The sequence below is a fragment of the Apteryx rowi genome, unplaced genomic scaffold (genome assembly GCF_003343035.1).
Source record: "Apteryx rowi isolate R43461 unplaced genomic scaffold, aptRow1 scaffold_338, whole genome shotgun sequence".
Classification (NCBI taxonomy): Eukaryota; Metazoa; Chordata; class Aves; order Apterygiformes; family Apterygidae; genus Apteryx; species Apteryx rowi.
In genome coordinates, this window is record NW_020449841.1 from 880,371 (window position 1) to 899,632 (window position 19,262).

At 42.5% G+C, this 19,262-nt stretch overlaps 1 protein-coding gene across 15 annotated transcripts in view; it reads left to right on the forward strand.

The window, feature by feature from the left end:
• LOC112969160 (H(+)/Cl(-) exchange transporter 5) overlaps positions 1 to 19,262 on the forward strand; it is a 53,641-nt gene that overhangs the window by 13,708 nt on the left and 20,671 nt on the right. For 6 of the 15 annotated variants that reach the window (XM_026072164.1, XM_026072166.1, XM_026072165.1 and 3 more), the window contains exon 4: positions 9,800 to 9,949. In XM_026072164.1, the coding sequence (XP_025927949.1) occupies positions 9,817 to 9,949 (133 nt within the window). In that variant the 5' untranslated portion in view covers positions 9,800 to 9,816. Of the gene's footprint in view, positions 1 to 6,271; positions 6,669 to 9,627; positions 9,726 to 9,799; positions 9,950 to 11,216; positions 11,363 to 17,421; positions 17,591 to 19,262 lie in introns of those variants that run through there. The other 9 variants (XM_026072168.1, XM_026072170.1, XR_003254591.1 and 6 more) reach the window with 9 other exon arrangements.

Consider the following 19,262-nt stretch of genomic DNA (forward strand, 5'->3'; position numbering starts at 1 on the left):
GATGTGTTTCAGTGGATTGGAAGCAGAGGTGTCTAGTCTGGGAGGAAAAATAAGGAGCATATAACTTTGGAAAGAGAAGTGGGTATTGGGAAGCTAAAGTTCAAGGTGGAGTCTGTATCTCGAAATAACCATCTTTAAATTAGCCAGTTACCTAAGCACTCATGTATGATTACCCCTGGTAAAACAGAAAAAAAAAATGAAAACCTCTCAGAATAGAACCATGGCTATTCTGAATGAAATCAGAGGTCTGTCTCTAGCAGTGCTTATCTTCTGACACTCTTCCTCAGGCATCTCTTCAGGTGAGGGGAAGCATGCACTGGTATGCATCTCTAGTATACCAGGATACCTAGCTTTTCTCTCCTTTCCTGTGTCTCGCACAGTTGTTCTAATTCATTGGTGCCTCTGGCAATCATAACCTATATGGGTCCAATTTATAGGTGTAGTTAACTGTAGAAAAATTCATGGCAACATCAGCCTAAATGTTAAAATGGAAATATGCTGCTTTCTGGGGGGACTGAGAGCTGTGGTTGCCTATTGGTCATTATCAGGGAAGTGTTTCTCAGCTTTTTAGAAAGTAGGGGATGGTGGTGCTACACGTGGCAAAGATGTTATGCATTGGAAACCTGACCTGCTTTCAACCTGCAGGTGGTTGTAGGACTGCCTCTGCTCCTGAATTCCCTGCAGGTGACTTAGAACCTCAGATAATGGAGGAAACACCTGAAGGTAGGAGGGGCTTGGTATGGGTTACTCCTGCTGTTTTTATGGGGAACTTGAGTACTGTATATAGGCCTGAAGTTAAGTGCTTTCACATCCCTTGGTGTGTTCCCTCTCTCTTCTGTGTAGAGGGAAACTTGCTGAGAACTGCTCTTTGTGCAGGAACTTACCAGTCACTGCATTGTAYCATCTTAAGGAATTTTTAACATGAATTTGCAACTAGTTAACACAGGACCTGGTTTATCAGAGATGATTTAGCAACCTGTTGGTAATTCCAGCAAGGTTTTAAACATAGTCATGTTCTCTGACTGTTAAACGTGACTTGGCATTGCTTTAACATAATCCCTTAAAACTATATCCAACACAAATAATATTCCAAAGAACTCGGGCACGTACAGGAGGGAGAATAGGGTTTCCTGGATAAGCCAGTTGATGCAGCAGATAACTGGGAGGAAGTAGTGAAGAAAATGTGTTTCTAATTATTTGTGATTTAGTACTGTTACCAGTGACAGCTGATCTGAATTTGTACTAAACAGTGTTTCTTCTAGCAAATCACTTTGGCAGGACTATCAGTCTTGAATTATGTCTGAAGTGTATGGTCTTTCATTTTATTGGTGTGCTGGGAAACCTACTGTATTGCATTGCCAAGCTGTGGCTTGTCTCCGTTGTTACCCTGCTTTGAATCTTATGTGGGGTTAGTAGCTATGGCTGTGTAAAAGCGCTCTGTGTGGTTTTAGGATGGGTAACACAGGCACAGCAGTCTGCTTCTAGAAGCAGTGCCATTTCACTGAGGTCGGCTGGTTTTGGTGAAACGATTCTGTGTAAAGTAGCCCCAAGGTTAGTGCGGATGCACTGATGTTCAAAAAACAGCTTCTTCCTGGCAAGAAGTAAATAAGCATTTCCCCCTTTTTGTGGATGGAGACACTGGAGCAGATGCTATGATTTATATAAAGCCACGAAGTTGTTTCATGAGGTGGGGAATGTAGTCCTACAGTTCTTGGCTCCTAGTCTAAAGCCTGCCTATTCTATCTGCACTATTTTTTTTTCATGTCTTTTTGCTGATAGGTACTGAAAGATACAATAGCAGACTTCAGAGAATTGCTTTTATCTTCCCCAGAGCTGTAATGAAAGTGAAGGGTGGGAGTGAGAGAATCCCAACTGCTTATTTGAAGCATCTTGTTCCCAGAAGTGACTCCTAGGGGTGGATTTTCCAGAATATTTTGACCTTCCTCCTGTTCTTTTTTCTAACTCTTGCTTTTCTAGAACCCATGAAGTCTGTAAGTCTCCAGCTATATGAGTATGGCAAGTGGGTGACTGAATTAGCTGCTGTTCTGTAATGGTACTAACAAGCCTGGACCCTTTGTGTTCATCCTTTCCCTTTGTCCTCCCATCTGAAAGCCAGATGTTTCCATAGTTCCCATCCTGCTCTGCCCTGTTGCCATTTTTTTTTTCCTCCAAGCACTTCAAGAGTGCATTCCCACTTGATTTGTTCTGTTTAAATGTGTTTATGCCCAGGGATTAGGAGCTGCACACATGGTGCTTGTGTCTGAAGACTGTCAAAACTTCTCTTTAAAAAAAAAAAAAAATGGGGGGGGGGAAAGTTGCACAGTGCCTTTATCAAGGTAGATGCTTTCCAGGTATTGGTGGGGAAAAAAATAGTTGTAAATTAGTTTTCTCCCAGTAAGCCAAATCAAGGTCTGTTGTGTGAATTGGGTTATTACTGTAGAAGTTGCAGTGGAACAGCTCTGGAGGCTTCTTGGATTTCCTTGATTGTGATCTGAATAATGAGGTCTTTTCTTTGCAAGACGTATCGGTGTGTTTTTGTTTGATCTTCTAGAATCAAGTAGTGATCTCTTCAGACCTAAAACCTAAATGGTTGAGAGCTGTTAAAGGTTCTTGGTTGTAGGTGGTAAGTGGTTTCACCCTGATTGTACAGAAAACATCAGAAGAGGTCTCCAGGGGTTCTTCTCTCTCTTGTCCCTCCTTCAAGAAAACAAACATACAAACAAAATCCAGCCCTGACCTGCCCTCCAAACAAACCCAGCAAGCTTTTCTTCGGTGTTCCTTACATATATGCTTTGTTTCCTTAAGTTCTTCTCCTTAGCTCTCTATAGCTGACATGAGCTGTAGAAATTCCTGGTAAAGCAGGAGAAATGGAATGCTCCCCAACGCCCCGAATCCTGGAAATCCTTTTTATGTAAAGCACCTACAGCAGYAAACCAATTCTTTAATCAATGGTGGAGGGTTATGGGGAATTTCTAATTTAATGAATGAAATGCTGAAATATCTTGCTTCTGGAGTTCTGCTATTTTGCCAGCTATCTGTGATCCTAGTAGCAATACCCAGGGGAAATGAGTTCAGCCCAGTATGGTTACTCATGAGCTGAGGATGAAATCAGGTGTAACTGTGATGTTTGCCTCCACGTGCTTTCCACCGTACTGGGCTGAGTGGCATAAGCTCTGTGGAGTAAGGAATTATTCAAGAAGAGACAATACTAACATGGACTTAAAGAAATCAGCTATGAGTCTCCGTGCTTGTCAGTAAACAAACATCCCTGGACTTTATTTAATCTGTTAATACACTGTATGTATTAAAGTTTTGAGTTATTATAGTTTTGAGTATGTATTATTTTGAGTTATTATATTAGCCCAATGTAGAAAGGCATTGGGGAAACCTGAAATATTGCAGAATTCATATGTTGCTTTCTAGCATTACCTGGCAAAACATGATGGAGCATGTTATCTTGCTGGAATGATGTCAGATCATAGCGTAGCATCTCCCTGGGGCCTGTGTGAATACACTTAAAAAAAAAAAAAAAAACCCAAAAAACAAAAAAACACAATTCAATGCTAAGTCTTTGTGTTTGGGTTTCGTTTGTTGGTTTCCCAGTTTCTCTAAAACCATCTATTGTGTTAGATCACTTTGGCTACACAATTGCTTGCCTAATGCAAACAACTTGCCCCTTGTTTGCTTGCCCTTGCTCAAATAGCAGCTGAGGATGCTAACTGAACTGCATTGTGCATTTTGTGTACAAACTGTTGCTTTGAGCTGCTTCGAACCGTGGTGTGGAGCTGCAGATTTCCACTCAGGTCAACCTGCAGCCCTGAACGTCACCATGCAGCTCTGGAGCCTGGCAGGGCTTTGTGCTGCTTGCTTGAGCCTGGGAAGGGCACTTTCCTGCTTCCATCTTAATGCTGAATTGGGAGAAGCAACAGAGCCCTCTTCATTTAGCTACTTCAAAGAAAGGAGCTGTAAACTTGTATGGAAAGAAGCAGAGAATGAGAAAAGTGGACTTACGCTAGGAGATGAAGCAGTTGTCTCCTCTTCGGAGGAGACACAGGTAGGCAGACAGTGAGTGAGAAGTGAATATATGCAAATAAATGTTTTTATCACCATACACTTAAAATACAGTAATGAAAGGCTTGTTGATAATCTTTGAGCCATTACACCTTTCTGATGGGCAATTTATGCTCTGTTTGTGAAACCAAATCATTACTAATAGCAACATTTTTTTTCATGTATTGAAAGAACATTTCCTCTCTGAAGAATTTGATATGTCGCATACTGCACCCAAGGATAACTAAAACACTACTTGAAAAAAATCCACTCAATTTTCAGCTCACCCATTGGTCTATTTTCATCTATATATAGGGAAAATTGATTTTGGTCACTTCAGACAGCATGAAGAAGTGGGGGAAGAAATGACTTTGGAAAATAATGTGGCCTCTTTGATAAAAGCTACAAAATGATTCTTTCAAGGATTGCACTGGTGTCTGATCTAAAATGTGTTTCAAGTCTCAAGGGATGTGACTTCTACTGTCAAAAATTGTGGAGAGGAGAGCTCTTCTTGCATTCAGGATCTTTGCACTTCAGTGTTCAGGAAGGATTGTTAAAACTCCTGTGCGTGCTGAGAGCAGAAGAGCGACTTGACTGAGGGTAGCCCTCAGTATCTCTGCTGTCAGAAAAACTGGCTGTTGCAATTCATTCTGCTTTCTTATCACAGCAGCTGCAGCAGAGTTCTTGTCCCTGTCCCTGGGGTGTTTGCTTTGGCACTGTGACAGTAGATAAAGCCTCTTCATTTGAATGTTTCTCTAAATCTCTGAGGTTGTGTGCTACAGCAGGTGTTTACGGTAGTTGGTGTTGCACTCTGCATTCACCTGCATTTATTGCTTGGCATTGTCTTTTCTTAGGTGTCTTGTTCTGAGGTGACAGTGAGAAGTTTAGTGAGGTCTTCTGAGGTGACTGTAGCCAACATTGTGCGCAGAGCGTTCTCATTTTTAGCACTCGACGAAATTCCAATTCTTTTTTGTTTAAAAAAAAAAAATCCAATCATCTTTATGACATTTCTTTGAAACTGAAGGAAAAAAAAAAATCCCCTTTCCTCTATACGTTCTCTTGCAACACACCCAGTTTGTGCACTGTGTTTTCATCCCAGCGAGACTGTGAGACCTGGGAAGTGAGCCTTACTACAAGCAGAAAGGCTGTTTCAGTATCTGTGTAACTGTGGGGCAGAATCTCCCACAACTGAAGCCTGACTCAGACCTCTTTTCGGGATTAATCAGTAGTTTCTCTACTCGGGGTACTTGTGGGTCACCCCCCCCCCCCCAGCCCCAATTCCCTTACTCCTTATATCTGCACTTAAGAGCCTGGGATTGTCCGGGTTACATGTTTCAGGGTCTGTGGTATGAGGGGGTCCAAAACAACTTTCTTAGTTTACCAGTACGCTGAAATTTCTTGTGCACGGAGTAAGCTTCTTTGCTCTGAAATGAAGCTTTTTAAAATAATTGCAACATGAGCCTCTGGAGTGATTGTGTTGCAGTAAATCCTTGTAAACCCAAGCCAGGTACTAGAAGTATTGATGTAACAATCAAATGATTTTTATTTCTCCTTTTCTTTATTTGTTTTTTCAATTACAACTGATTTCCTCTCCCCCCCCCCCCTTATCTGTGTATAGTTATAATTATGGAAAGGCATGTGTAAAAACCATTTGAAAAGATTCAGTGGAGAGAACTTGGGGCTCAAAGAAAAGCAGAAGGAGGAAGAAGTATCCTGAACTATCAAGCTCTTGCTTGCTTATCAAAGCTTGGCTTTGATTTGCAGATTTCTGGGGGAGAAAAAAAAAACCTGTCTTTTTTGGTCTGGGCTTTGGGCTTTCAAATTAAAGTAGCCGCTAGGTGGGGAGCCTGCTCCTTACCCCACAAGAAGAATGACTCATGAAAGCAGCTGATCAGAATTATTCCATTTGCTTTTTAAAGATTTATTTTTCTTCCTGTGTAATAGCTGCGTGCTGGTGGTGGAGTCAGAGACAAGCTTGCTATCAGATTGAGGGGGGAGTGTTTTGGAAGCTTTTAGCGCTTGGACGTGGAAAACTTCAATTTTGTGCGCTGGAAAACGTTGCTTCACGTTCCTGGGTTAGCGTGCCAGCAGCCCTGGAGGGCTGACTCGACGGAAGTGAGTTTGGCAGTGTGTACGGCAGCTGGTTTGCTGCACCTCCTCTCAGCTGCTGCATTTGTAGAGAAGGGGAAGTTGTGCTGGTGCAGAGGTGGCGCGAGGACAGGCACTTCGGCAAGGATGGGGGAACAAACGTGCAGGGGGCTGGAGATGACAGCAGAGCGTGAAATGGGACGAGGAGAGAACGCGCGGCCTGGAGTATTTACTGGCGAGTTGAATGTGGTCGGAGGGTTGGCGCTTGCATCGGGACGGCGCCTAGGAGCGAGTTTGCTCATCCAGAATGGCAGCGGGGTACTCCGGCTTCCTGACTGCTAGTGCTGTCATCTGAGTCATTTCCAGGCATCGTAGGGCTGACCACTTCAGGTTTTACTTCGTTGCTTCCCTCTGCTTGCCTGAGATGGCAAAAAGGGACAGTCTGAACAAGGAGGAAGAGGCTAGCGGCAACATCTTGGGGAGGATGGCTGCTGCTTTGCTCAAGCGTTGGATATACCAGGAGCCTCTTGGTATGTACACCTGCTACAGGAGAGCCCCTGCGAGCACTGGTAGCCTGCCAACACCTGCACCGGGTGACTTGRTAGGAAAGAGGAGCCCTTGCCTGTTGGAGGAGGGGAGGTAAATTAACAGAGTAGCGAAGCGTGTGAACACAGTCATTTTTTGGTGCATGTGGTTTTAGCTTGGAAAGATAATGCTGCCCTAGAGAGGGAGTATTGCTGTAAGAACAGGTGATTTAAACTTACCTCTAGTGGCAACCTCAGGATTTATGGAAGAAAATGATAATTTGGTGACTTGCTTCCATGTCTTTTTTCTGCTGCAAACATGCTAGATGTTGCCTGGTATTTGCTGGGACTTGAAAGTGTGGTGTGGGCTTTTTTTAATTATTATTTTTTTAACTGTTGGTAAATGAGAACAAACTTGGGGGGGAGCAGGAACTGACCTATCTCCAGTTTGCTCTTCTGACTGTGCATGGGGAATGCTGTACAGCCTTTAACAAGGTTGTGAATTTATATTTGTAGTGCAAAGAGAATGTATGAGTATGGAATCCTTCTAGGCCCCCCCCCCCAACATATATACACACACAGTCTTGCTGGAAAACATCTGTTGACCCACATTATGCTGTAAATGAGGCCTGTGAGACACAAACACATAGGTCCTTTAGTTCTCATGCATGAGGTGTGCTGGGGTGAGATGCAAAACTCTTTAAGTGGCCACCACTGCACATCAGGTTGAGAACTGGAGTGAGCTGTGCTTTGCCAAAATAGGCTGTCTGAGGAAGAGCACCACCCTTGAAGTTTGATTTGGTTTAATTCTTCTGTTTCTTCTGTCCGTAGTTTTCTGTGTGCACTGATTAAAGGCTGAAACCCGGTCCATCTTTGTGCTCTCAGTGTGTGTTAAAAGCATTGTTTCTGACAGAGGCTGACTCCAGCAGCTCATGTGCCTTTCCTGAATGCAGAGTTCAAATCAGCAAGTGCTCAGCACTTTTTTTTTCGCCTTGCTATTCTGCAGGACTTTAATGAGTAAACAAGATTTAAAAGTTAAGCAACACTGTGTTCCAAAGAGTAATTCTCAGTAAAGAACTCAGTGTGTCACTTTGTTGCGTGGTGTGGGTTTTTTTGTAATAGGAAGTGCTTTCTGCAGACCATAATTCATACTGTTTGCAAATGCTGTCTCTTCCCCCCCCCCCTTCTCCTCCCCTTCCTGAAATAAGGCTGAACTGCATATCTGGTTCCTCTAGAATTCTCTTGGAAAATATGTATGTTTGCAAGAGAGGAAAGAAAATGGCCCATCATCTCATTAAGCTGAAAAGAATCCCATTTTCAGGTTGCAAGAGCTAGGTTTGAGGTTGCGACCCAAATCTTTCTGATTTGGGTTATTATTATGTGTTTGGATCTTGTGCTGTCTTAGTTTCCCTGTCATTCCAGAGAAGAGGAGGAGAGGCAGGTTTTATATCTTGGTCCAGCACAGGAAGCTCCTTGAGGTGGCAGCAGATTAAGGGCACTTAATTAAGATTATTAATAATGTTTAGTAGCAAGCTTTCATGAGCAGACTGCATTTTGAAGCTTCAGGTTCAGGTAGTTAAGAATCATGATTCACTGAAGGTCTTTTTATAATTTGCCTACATTGTAGCAAGAGACGGATGGGTCTGTGGAGTCAGGTGAGCTCAGCAGGTCTGGAGAGTGTAACATCACCATTTTGGGTCTGTGCGCTTCACTCCTCTGTTATGGATTTTTTCATGACAGTCTAATGGTAAATATGAACCTGTTGTAGGAGGTAAAATAGTCAGGAAAGCTTTTTGCAAACCTATTGAGAGCACAGAGAAAGAAAAGGAAGGAAAATACCTTGAGAGGCTATTTAGTCCAAGAACTTAGCAATATATTTGTTTTTCTATAGAGGAAAACATTATGTGAGATGTTTGGGCCACTTCTGTGTTCAAGAACATATTTGCGGACATTAGGGTTACCTTTTATATTATAATCGGACATCGAACTTTGTATCACAGTTTTCAAAATGATGACATTGATGTCTCAATTGGAGCTTTGATTTGGAGGAATGGAGGCTCTGACGGTAGTGGCAAGTGACATGGCACAGTGAATGTAAGCTATGGTCATCTGAAATGTTGGTTGTCTGTTTGGGAGTTTTTTTGCTTGCTGTGTGTCAGTCTTATTGCCTTGATTAAACTTGTCTCATGTGTGGCAGGTGACTCACTTTGATTCAAAATCCATTTTAGGCCTATTTCAAGTACTACTATTTTGAATCCAACTGGGTGTCACAGCAGGAGGTTTATAATCCTGCTAGCTGAAAGGTCAGGAGCTCAAATCCTGCAAAACCTGGGTCGTATGCTTCTGGGCTGCACTGCTTTAGGAGACATGAACCTTTGTAGCTTATGCAGGCCACAGAGTCTAGCTGTGGGAGAAGGCTGCATGTTGAGAGCCCTTTCTAGCCCTGTGTGCTGGATCCGTCACAAGTGTGCTGGCCCCCTTCAAAGTTAAGAGATTTACTGTGCTTGCACAGGCTACCTGGGATGCACATGTGGTTCCAGGAAGTATCACGCTCACTGCACAGTGTTTGCTATGCACTTCACTACCATGCACATGCAAACTGGAAAGCCCCTGACTGCTTCTGAGCTGCTCCTGGGAAAGGTGGTGGCCTGAATAGTTCACATCTGCAGGCCAAAGGCTGAGGACCCCTTTTCCAGAGGGCAGTCAACTTACTAAAGGATGCGTGTGTTGAATCCCTTTTTGTGGAAGTGTTTCTGTCTGTGAGGCTTGGCATGGGCATATAAAAACTCTTACATCTGTTCTCTTTTTAAGAACATGGGTGTCCTAATACTGGTATGTTTGTATGTCTTTCCAAGCAAGTTTAAATACCATATTGTGACTTGATGTTTTTCTGGCATGTGGCAATATGAAATGCATTGCAAGAATTCGTCTTGGAATCATGAACATCCAATTTTGTCCTGAGCAGGTGCCTGTTCTTGCTGAAACTTCGGGTGGCATTGCTGCATTTCCCCTTCAGATAGGTGGGGCAGTACTGTCTCCTGCTTTGCCAGGACAAAATATCAAGTAGGTATCAGTCCAGTCAGTTTAAAAAGATGAGTCTTCATGCTTGTGCTCTAAAATATTTCCTTTTGCTCCAGGTTTGGATACCCTAGCCATGAATCAGAAAGGTTATCGGCGAGGAAGTTACCAAAGCAGTACTAGTGATGAAGATATGGTAGAAATAACAGGAGCATCTCTGGACTTCTCCATGGCAGATGATGACCCTCCACTTGACCGAGAGATGGGAGGTAATACTCGTGTGTCTCCATTTTCTGTTCTTCTTCATAACAGCTTTCAGTAGCATTTTATGTTAATACTTTCTTTACGGATCTCTCTGTTGGCCTCTGTGTAGGGTGAAAGACTAACATTTCTCAGCACCAGTATGAACAGTTCAAAGTATTTTGTACTACATGATGTCCAGGAATAGGCTTATGCAGAGCAGGCAAGTGCTTGCTCTCCTGCCTTATTTGGCCTACGGCATTGCTTTTTAACAGTGGCAGGTGGGAGGTGTGTGTTCGGCAAAATGTAGAAAGTCTCCTTAAAATAAATGGCAATTATAGCAAGCATGCTAATGACTTCAACATAGTGGGAGGCACTACTTGATTATCTCCAGCAGCTAAGCTGCCTGATCTCAGACTGTGTGCATCTGATAACCTGTTAAAGAGGAAAACTCCTCTTCTAGCCATCTGTGTTTAAATGTAGCACATCTTCTCTTGCCACTTTGTTTTCAAGGCTTCTGGACAGTCCTTTCTAGAAGTTTTAAAAATAGCTGGTGTAGGGAACAGCTGGCCAGGTGATGTGGGAAATATCTTTATCATAAGCCTGAAAGGCTAAGATGGCAGTACTCTGATTGCTTGGTTTGTGTCATACGAGCAGACTCCTGCCTCCCTTTCCCTTCTTCCTTTTCTACAACTGTCCCAGGTTGTCCCAGGCCTTAATGATGTGGAGAGAATCTTGAAAATGTAAAAAAGTTGAAGGGGTTTGATCCTAAGCTTGCATACAGCCTGAAACACATGGCTGCCCCTGCCACCCCACTTGCCTGTCAAAAAAGGTCCTGTTGATACTTACTCCTATCTGAGTCTGAATTTGTGAAATTAGTTGCGAGAGATGAATCTGAATTGTTTTGCTGAGCTTTGGCACTGGTCTCCTCCTCTGTGAATTATAACAAGTTAGTTTAAAAGTAAAAATATTTAATTTTGGTCAGCAGACCGCAAGTCTCCGTGACTCTCCATAAACCTTCCCTTTATCTTCTTCTCCCACCCCATTTACTCTAGGGCAAAAAGTAACAACAAATCCTTCTGTTTTGCTTCTTGACTATATGATCTGCCTCGAGTGCAAATGAAAAGGGTCTTCCTCAAATGCTTGTCACCTGTCACTAGCTGAAACTACCAGCTCTTCTTTTGCAGCTACTGGAAGGAGCATGCAGTTGTTCTCTACTCAACTTATTCCCTCTCACCACTTCGATCATGCTGAAGTGCAGGAAGACTCTTCATGCTTTTAAAGTGGATGCATTAACTCTAAGTGATAAGCACCAGTTTGTGGTTATAAATTTCTAGCCATCTGTAAAGTGAACGCATCTAAAGATTTATGCCTTGGGTGTGCCACTTCCTGCGTTAATTTTGAAACCATCTAAAGTGAAGAACAGTAGTTAGTACTTGCAGGTTAGTATGTTACAAATATTATGTGCAATACTCATTTTAACCTGGCCCAGTGATAGAAATGACTTTTGGAAACGCACGCCTGGGAGTCAACTTCAAATCCCTCACATATGGCTTGAAATAATAACTTGCGACTGAATTTTCTTCTAGAGAGCTGTTAATTACTAGTTATGTGCAGAATTATATACATAAAAGTTGTCACATTATGCATGTTGTTGATGGAATTGTAAATGTGTGTTCTCGTACCTGCTCTTTAGTGCTGCTGTTTCCATAGCCATTTAGATTTCAGCTGTCTGAAATCTTTATTAGTTATACCTGATAAACCAGCTTTATTTTCCTAATGGGTATAGTTCATAATAAAGAACATAAATGAAGATAGCTTAACATCTATGCAGTTAGTTCTGGATCTTGTAGAATTCTTCCTTGCTCCGAAAAGTTTCTGCTGACCATTTCTGTTCCCCCCCCACCTAAAGAAACTGGCTTTTATGCAAAATTTGAGTAGATGCAAAGCCATGAGAATTGTCTATTTAGGGGCCACACCTGCAAAAGGTGGTGTTGCTGTTTGTCTTTAGTGCTTTGAGGTTAACTAGTTAATACAAGTTTAAGAATATCTTTTTAAATTCTCCTTAATATTCTCAAACATACTTCTTTCCACGTTGTCCAGAGACTTCCCTGATGATAGGTGCTTTGTTTATGCTCTTAAGATCTTAAAAGCCAATTTTGTGTGACTTTGAGTATGTTTTTTAATAATGTGGATCTATACAGCTGACTGGCGAAACTAGCAATGTTTGCGCGTTTAGTACTTTGGAAGACTGATTTCTTGCTTAGCTTTCCTAAGGGTGTCTTCCCTCTTGACCAGACATCCTGTCATATATTGTAATTTAGCAGTGATATCATTAATGTGAAATAGGAATGAGTCTGTGCTGACCTTCAGCTACTGATAAACTTCTTCAGCTAATTTGCTTAGTTGATACACTTTAGACATTAGAGCATCTTATTTGTAGAGAGGAAAGGGTAGAGAGGTAGGCTTATGGATACTTTAGAGGTAGCTGCATCTGAAAAGGAAGAACCGACTTCACTGTCTTACAGAAAAATATCTTTTTCACATATTTTAAAGGATTAGTCAGTGTTGGAATCTCCTTATCTGCAGGATGTAATTGTGTGTAATATTTAGAGAGAAGGAGCTAAATCCTTTCTTTAACTTTTTGTAAGGAAATTCTTATTACACAGAGTTTAGAAGCAGTGGCAGATTACTTGATCTGAGTTTATGGGAATGTTTTGCTGCTTGCCTGAAAGTGCTTGATTGCTTCCCTCCTTATTTAAACAAGATTTTCCCATCTCTGTTCAGTGCATTTGAAGGCCTGTGGCCACTTGAGGGGGGGGGGGGGAAGGGGGCAGAAGGGTTAGTGATGTGAAATCCCTTTCAGTGAAACAGATGTCACTATAGCATAGCTGTCTTTGGAGCTATCTGCCCACCGAAAGGTGTGGCTTGGAATAAAGGTGGTAGTGGCATTTCAAGAGATTGCCAGCCTAGCTACTGAATAGCTTAAGTTATTTGTCTGTTCCTTTTGACTTCAGTAAACTTGATCACTGAGAGAAGCAAATAAGCACAACTTCAGATTTTTTTTCTTCCTTCTAGAATGATCTGAGGTCTTACAGGTAAAAGAGGTTCTCTCTGTTAACAGTAAGCTTAAATTGTGGGGGCTTTTTGACTTAGAAGGAAAAGAGGAAATTTAAGAGGGGAAACAGTTGCCTGCCTAAGTATTTGTTTCAGTTCACGTTACCAACTTCTCCTACTGAAATCGGGAAATGTTTGTTTCAGAGTGATGACAAGTATTTGGGCTCCAGGTGTATAATCTGTCCTCTACAGATGCAATGGTGGCATGTACTTTTGTGGAGCTTAATAATTGAAATTCGCTTGTGGTGGAGACTCCTGTGAACTTCTGCTTAGAGCCAGTGCTTCTGACATGCTGCTTGCTGGCTGTGTTTTTGAATGGATTTTTTTTGACAGTGCTAATCTGAAGCCACAAGCAAACTGCCTTTTACCTTCTTTTCCAAAACTCAGTGTCTTAGAAACTCCTCTTGTGCAAATTAGTTGTGGCAGCTCAAGTTCACAGAATGGTTAAGGTCGGAAGGGACCTCTGGAGAAGGTCACCTAGAGCCATGTTGCCCAGGGTTGTGTCCAGACAGCTTTTGAATATCTCCAAGGGTGGAGACTCCACAACCTCTCTGGGGAACCTGTTCCAGTGCTCAGTCACCCTCGAAATGAAAGCACCTGGAGCTTGTAGATCCTGTCAAGTGGCTTGAGGGAGAAGTATCACATGTTTCTTGATAGATTTATAAATTGGGATTGAATTTCACAGCTTGTGCTCTTTCATACTTGCCTTAAGAGCCTTGGCTAATGAGCGACAGGATTTTCTCCCTGGGTTAGGTCCCAGATGGAAATGGTCAGCCTTGCATGCTGCCTAGAGCACAGAATGCTTGTACTGAGAAATATCTTCACCTGGGAGCTATGCTGAATATGAGACTTTGTTCCAAACTGGTATTTGCATGAATGCACCTACATCTTAAAGACTGTAGCCTGAGTGCTTCTGGCTCGTTTCAGTTAAGATGTTTTAAAATAGGCAGCAGTTACTTTTCATGTCTGATACTGTGCTATTTGTAATTTTGCAAAGCAACTTGGTATAAGTAGCAGTTTCCATCACTCTTATCTTTTCTGTTTTGGACTTCAGCATTTGAGCAATAAAAGGAAGCAGACAAAACTTTCCTTGCTTTTACACACTGTAAAGTTGTGCTTGAGAATCAAACTTGACTTCTTTTTTTTTTTCCTTATGTTGTTGATTCTGCAGTGATAGTGTTTCTCATGCCATGTGGCAAGTGTATCTTAGCTGTGATTTGGCTTTGTTGTTAGCACCTCAGCAGCTGTGCTAAACTGGCAGGTGGCACTAACATATTGGAAGCCACAGACTTCTTTCCTCCATTCATTTTCTCCATTACTCTTACCTCCTTAGGCATTCATAGGAATCTAGGGGAAAGTGCAGGTTTTAATCTTGGCCGAAGGATTGAAGGGGGCAGCACGGTGTCTTCCAGGCTACAATTGTGCACTCCGGAAGCTGTTCGATCTTATCAGCAACACCTACTCTCTGCACCTCAGTAAAGGTGACCAGAACTACAAGTGGTACTCAAGGTGCATTTGTACAGCAGGAAAATGTTTTCTGCTTCTTAATTGTAGGGATCAAGAAAAAACTATTTGTGTTGACTGTTCTTGAGTATTGAGCAGTTATTTGCAGAGAATTATCCACAGACACTCAGACCTTTAAGTCAGACATGCTGGCTTAGAGCATGTCACTGTTTACAGTTATCTTTATTTTCTGTATGCCTGGCTTTATTTTTTGGTGTTGAGTCTTTTCTGCTCTTACGTAGTCCAGGTGGTATGAAATCCTTCAAAGGCAATTGAAGAGTTACTGGTTACCCAGCACAAGCTTCTAACAGCAAGCTTTGGCACCACTTTCCCAGACTACTTATATGTCGAATAGCTCGGTATGAGCAGAAATCATGAAATTACCCTAGTGCCCTCTTCCTATTTGGGGAAAAAACAATGAGTTTCTGCCTTTAGCATCCTGTGTTTTTAGTGAGTTCCTAGTCTGTTGGAGAATTTTCCCTGTTATCCCCTGAGAGCTTAGTTTCTTTAAGACTCTGAAGGAGATTTTGTTGCAGGATTCATAGATGCCCAAATATGCAGTCAGTCAATGGATTTAGGAAGTTTTTTTTTTCTTTGAGCTCTAAGAGCAAGAATTGAGAATTGCAAGAGCAAGAAACGTGTCTGAAGAGCAGCAGGATTAGTGAAGCTTAGCTTCATATAGATTTGTGTTTTGTATCCACTGACCTGGTCCTCATCTGTGCTCTCCAGACACTCTTGCTCTCTGTGTTATTGTTTGATTGGGAAAATGAAGGCAGGTGGTGTAGCCAGTTGCAATATTGTGTTAGGCCGGCTGGCTGTTGCTGGTTGGAATGGTTAAAAGCCTTTCCTTGGTGTGCTAGCCTGGGGATCTCTACATAAGCTGTTGTACAGAGGATTTTACTAAACTTTATTTTTTGAGACTGCTGCTTCTCTGACAAGTTCGACTAATTGACTAGTGCTTTAGAAATGCTAAAGGGCCAGCCACTGAGAACAATGGCAGGGGCATCATTTCCTTAAAAATATAACAGCACTTTGGGAAGAGTCTGAGTTGAGAAAGGATCTGTGAGAGAAGGGGAAGGTGTCAGTAGCTCAGAAGAGAGCTGGGAGAGATTATGTATCTTTGAATCCTTCTTTTACTTTGATCCCCACCAAAGACCTAGAGCTGTGAATGTTCTCAAACCAGTGCTTCACCTAGCAGTATGCCTGAGCAGAGCATGGTCCTCTTTCAGCAACCAAATAAATAACAGGGCATTTGTACAACCTTGCTGTTGTTTGTACATTGGAGTCTCTAAAGATGATCAGAGCTAGGTTATTACCACAGTTTCTAGGAGTCTTCATGCTGCTGCCAAGCTATCGTTGCTGTTTGAAGGTCTGTGTCTGAGGGAGCAAGTGTCAGATGGAGCCAACCTGTTTTCAGAAATCCTTCTCTCCCAAAGCTGTTTCAGTGGCACAAAACTTGCCCAGAACACATCCAGATCGTGCTAGTGTCCCAGCATGCACTTTTCACTGGTGATTAAGCTAACGTGTAGGTCTGTAAGGAGAGGAGCAGCCAGGCACACCGAACACACATTCCAGTCTACCAGCTCTGCTTACAGGAACTATAACCTTGAATAGAAAGGTAGGGAAAACATCTAGCAGAGAGGTGATATTGTTGGCCCTCTGCAGCTGGATTTGCTAGATTCAGAGCCCCAAGTCCTGATGTTGCCTTTGATGTCGCTTCAAATGGCAATGGTTTTGTCACCTTGGCATTTTTCTTCAACTGCCTTCCTCCTTGACTCCCCCCCCCCCACACACACACACAAAAAAAAGCATAATATAGCACAAGACCAAAGTCAACATTTGCAAGGGTGTAGTGTTTCAGATTCATAAGGCAAGGTTTAAATGACAAGCTATCACTAGCAAATTGGAGCCAGAAAAGCTTAATTGCCAGCCCCTTTTAGCTCCTTTGTGCGTTGAATGGCAAGATAAAGAGGGCTAATGAGGCCCTGCAGAGGGGCACATTGAAGTATTGCTTATAAAGAGAGGACAAAAGATAAATTCAATATCTGCCTATTCAAAGACAGCAAGCAAAGAGCACTGCCACCAGCCTCTTTTAGCAAGCAAAATGGCAGCTAAGTGGGAATATAAAGTTTTTTTCAGTACATCTGTGACTGACCCATCATCTCAGGAAAACACCATCGATAAATGCACCCATTTTCCTGCAGTGAAGTTAGATTTGGTCCAGAAGCTTTGAAAACATTCGGGTCTGGGAAAACAAGGTATGTTCTAGGTTAGCATGCCAGGAACATCACAGCCTCTGCTCTCCTGATATGCAGAAAGCTCTGTAAAGAGCTTTCATGTTTAGCTGTCAGGGCCTGTGAAGTAGGGCATCCCTCCACAAATAGATTGTGGGTGAGGATGTTAATCAGCAGGGTTTTGTCAGATCTTTGAAAATTGGACTATTGGGGTGAAGGGGGTTTGGAAGTCCTGAATGCACAACTTTAACCCATTTGGCTCTTAGCACTTCTGAGAGCAAGTAACATTAGCAGCAAGTCATTCTCTGTTTTGGAGCCTTTGAGCAGTTAACTTCACCTGTCTGCAATGCTGAATCTGTGTAGCACAGCAAACGGGCAGATTTTAGACCAGGGGAATGTATTCTGCCAGACRATGTCCTGAATGCTATAAAGCTCTTCTTGCAGCTTTGGGGTGAGGCCTCTCTTTCTGTATGTCAGGAGTCACAATCCCTGGATGTAACCTGCTTCCTCTGTCCCTTTTTGCCTGCCTGTGTTAAGGAAGAAGGCTCCTGCAGCATGAACCTTTCCCTGTACTGCTCAAATCCTGCCCCTTCCAGGGAGGTGTAAGGGTTGGCTCATGTGACTGTTGGTGACGACATGCTCAGAGTGCAGGGAGAGCCCAGCGCTGCTGTGGGTTTGTCTTCAGCCGAATGCAAAGGAAGAAAGATGCAGCAAGTGCTGCTGTTGAAGAAATAGCAGCTATTTTCCCTTGGGCTGCATAGCTGTGAGATGGGCTCGCCAAGGCGCTTCTGCAGGGAAAGGAACGTCTAAGTGAGGGTAAGGAGACTACTTCCACAGAGAAAGCTGTTATGAATGAAAGGGGAACATGTCTGTCTGTAGATGCACATTGCAGAGGCTGTGAGGCAGCAAGAAGCTGCTGGTTGTGGCTCTGAAGCTGCTCTGATTTCTCCGCTCTGGTTTCTCCACTCAGATAAGAGGGTGGTTGCAAAGGGTGAACAGCCAGAGTGGGGTACTGGATTTCTGTTGGCTAATGATGTTGGATAAAAGGCTTGTTCAGAGCCTTTCTTCCTTTTGTCTGCAAAATTCTTTCTTCTTTTCGATTTGCTGTAGCAAGGGGCAGCACAGAGGGAGACCTCTCCCAGGTGGTGGTACTGTCATCTTGCTGTGCTGGGGGGCCAGTTAATAAAGCCCTGGAGCCTTTCTCTTCTGCAAATGACAGATGCCTATACCTTTAACAACCACTGACTCTTTTTTTTTTTCTTTTTTTTTTTTTTTTTTAAGCCAAGGAAGAATCTTTAAAATGGAGCATTAACCCATTTTGGGAGAGGAAAGGTGATCAAAATGCTAACAAATCTGTCTTAAAAAATGAGCTGTAATCTCTAACAGGGTTGCGTTTAACTTGCCATCTCTAGGCATCAAGTACTGGCACTAAATGCATACATTAGAAATTGGGGAAGCCTATAGGATCATCTTGATCATGTCTTGACAAATCATTACTGAGCTCATTTTCTTTTTATTCCTATCTGGTTATCCTAGGATTCTTGATTTGCAACAAGCTGAAGGAGGAAATATGATCTTGGTAAATATTTGTGTCTGTCAGCCATTTTATAGTTCAGTATTACTCTTAAAATATAAGGACCCCCTTGTTATCTTGTGTCTACTGGACTGTCCACTTATATGACTGTGAAAAGGTCATGCATTGCTGAAGATTCTTGGGTTCTGATTTTGTAATATAGAAAAATAGCCTTATTAAAGATGATAGTCTGGGCTGAATGGAATCAGTATATGTAAAACAGGATCAATCTTCAAACTGTGGCTGGCATGAAATACCTGGCAAGCTATTTCTGAGAGTGCAGACCAAGTCAGACTGTCCTTTCTGTATCTGGCCTCTTAGCAGAGATTCCCTGTACAGCTGCTGGCTGTGGTATTGATGGAATTATATAGGCCAATTTCTGTGGGGCTTAATGCACTGTACAATAGGACAGACCTGCGATGTGACTACCTGCAGCCCCGCTTGTGTTCCTAGGCTTTGTGCCGTTGGGGTCTTGTCCACATTGCTCTGTGGTAGCTCTGAGCTGGGAGTGGGTTCCCAAGACAGCTGAAATCTGCTGGCCTGCGTGATTATTTCGGAAGAGTGAACAAGGAATGACTCTGATCTCATCTTTTTGCAGTAAATGCTTCTCAAAATAGCCTCTGTTAGCTAGGCTTAACAACACTTTATTGATAGTTTGTGGGTTTTTTGTTTTTTTTTTTTTTCTTTAGTTGGCCTTATCTCTGGGAAAGACCACGATAGGTATCCCAAAATAAAATTGAACAGACAGTGAAAATGAGCCGTCTCCAGCATGGAGATGTGAATTACTGTCACACTTCTAGGAGCGTTGGTCATTCCTTTAGAAACAACAAGCAGCTCAGTCAAAGAGTTCTTTGTTTTGAAAAAGGTTAGTTTTCAAGAGATAGTAAGTCATCTCATCTCTTTCCCAGGTAAAGT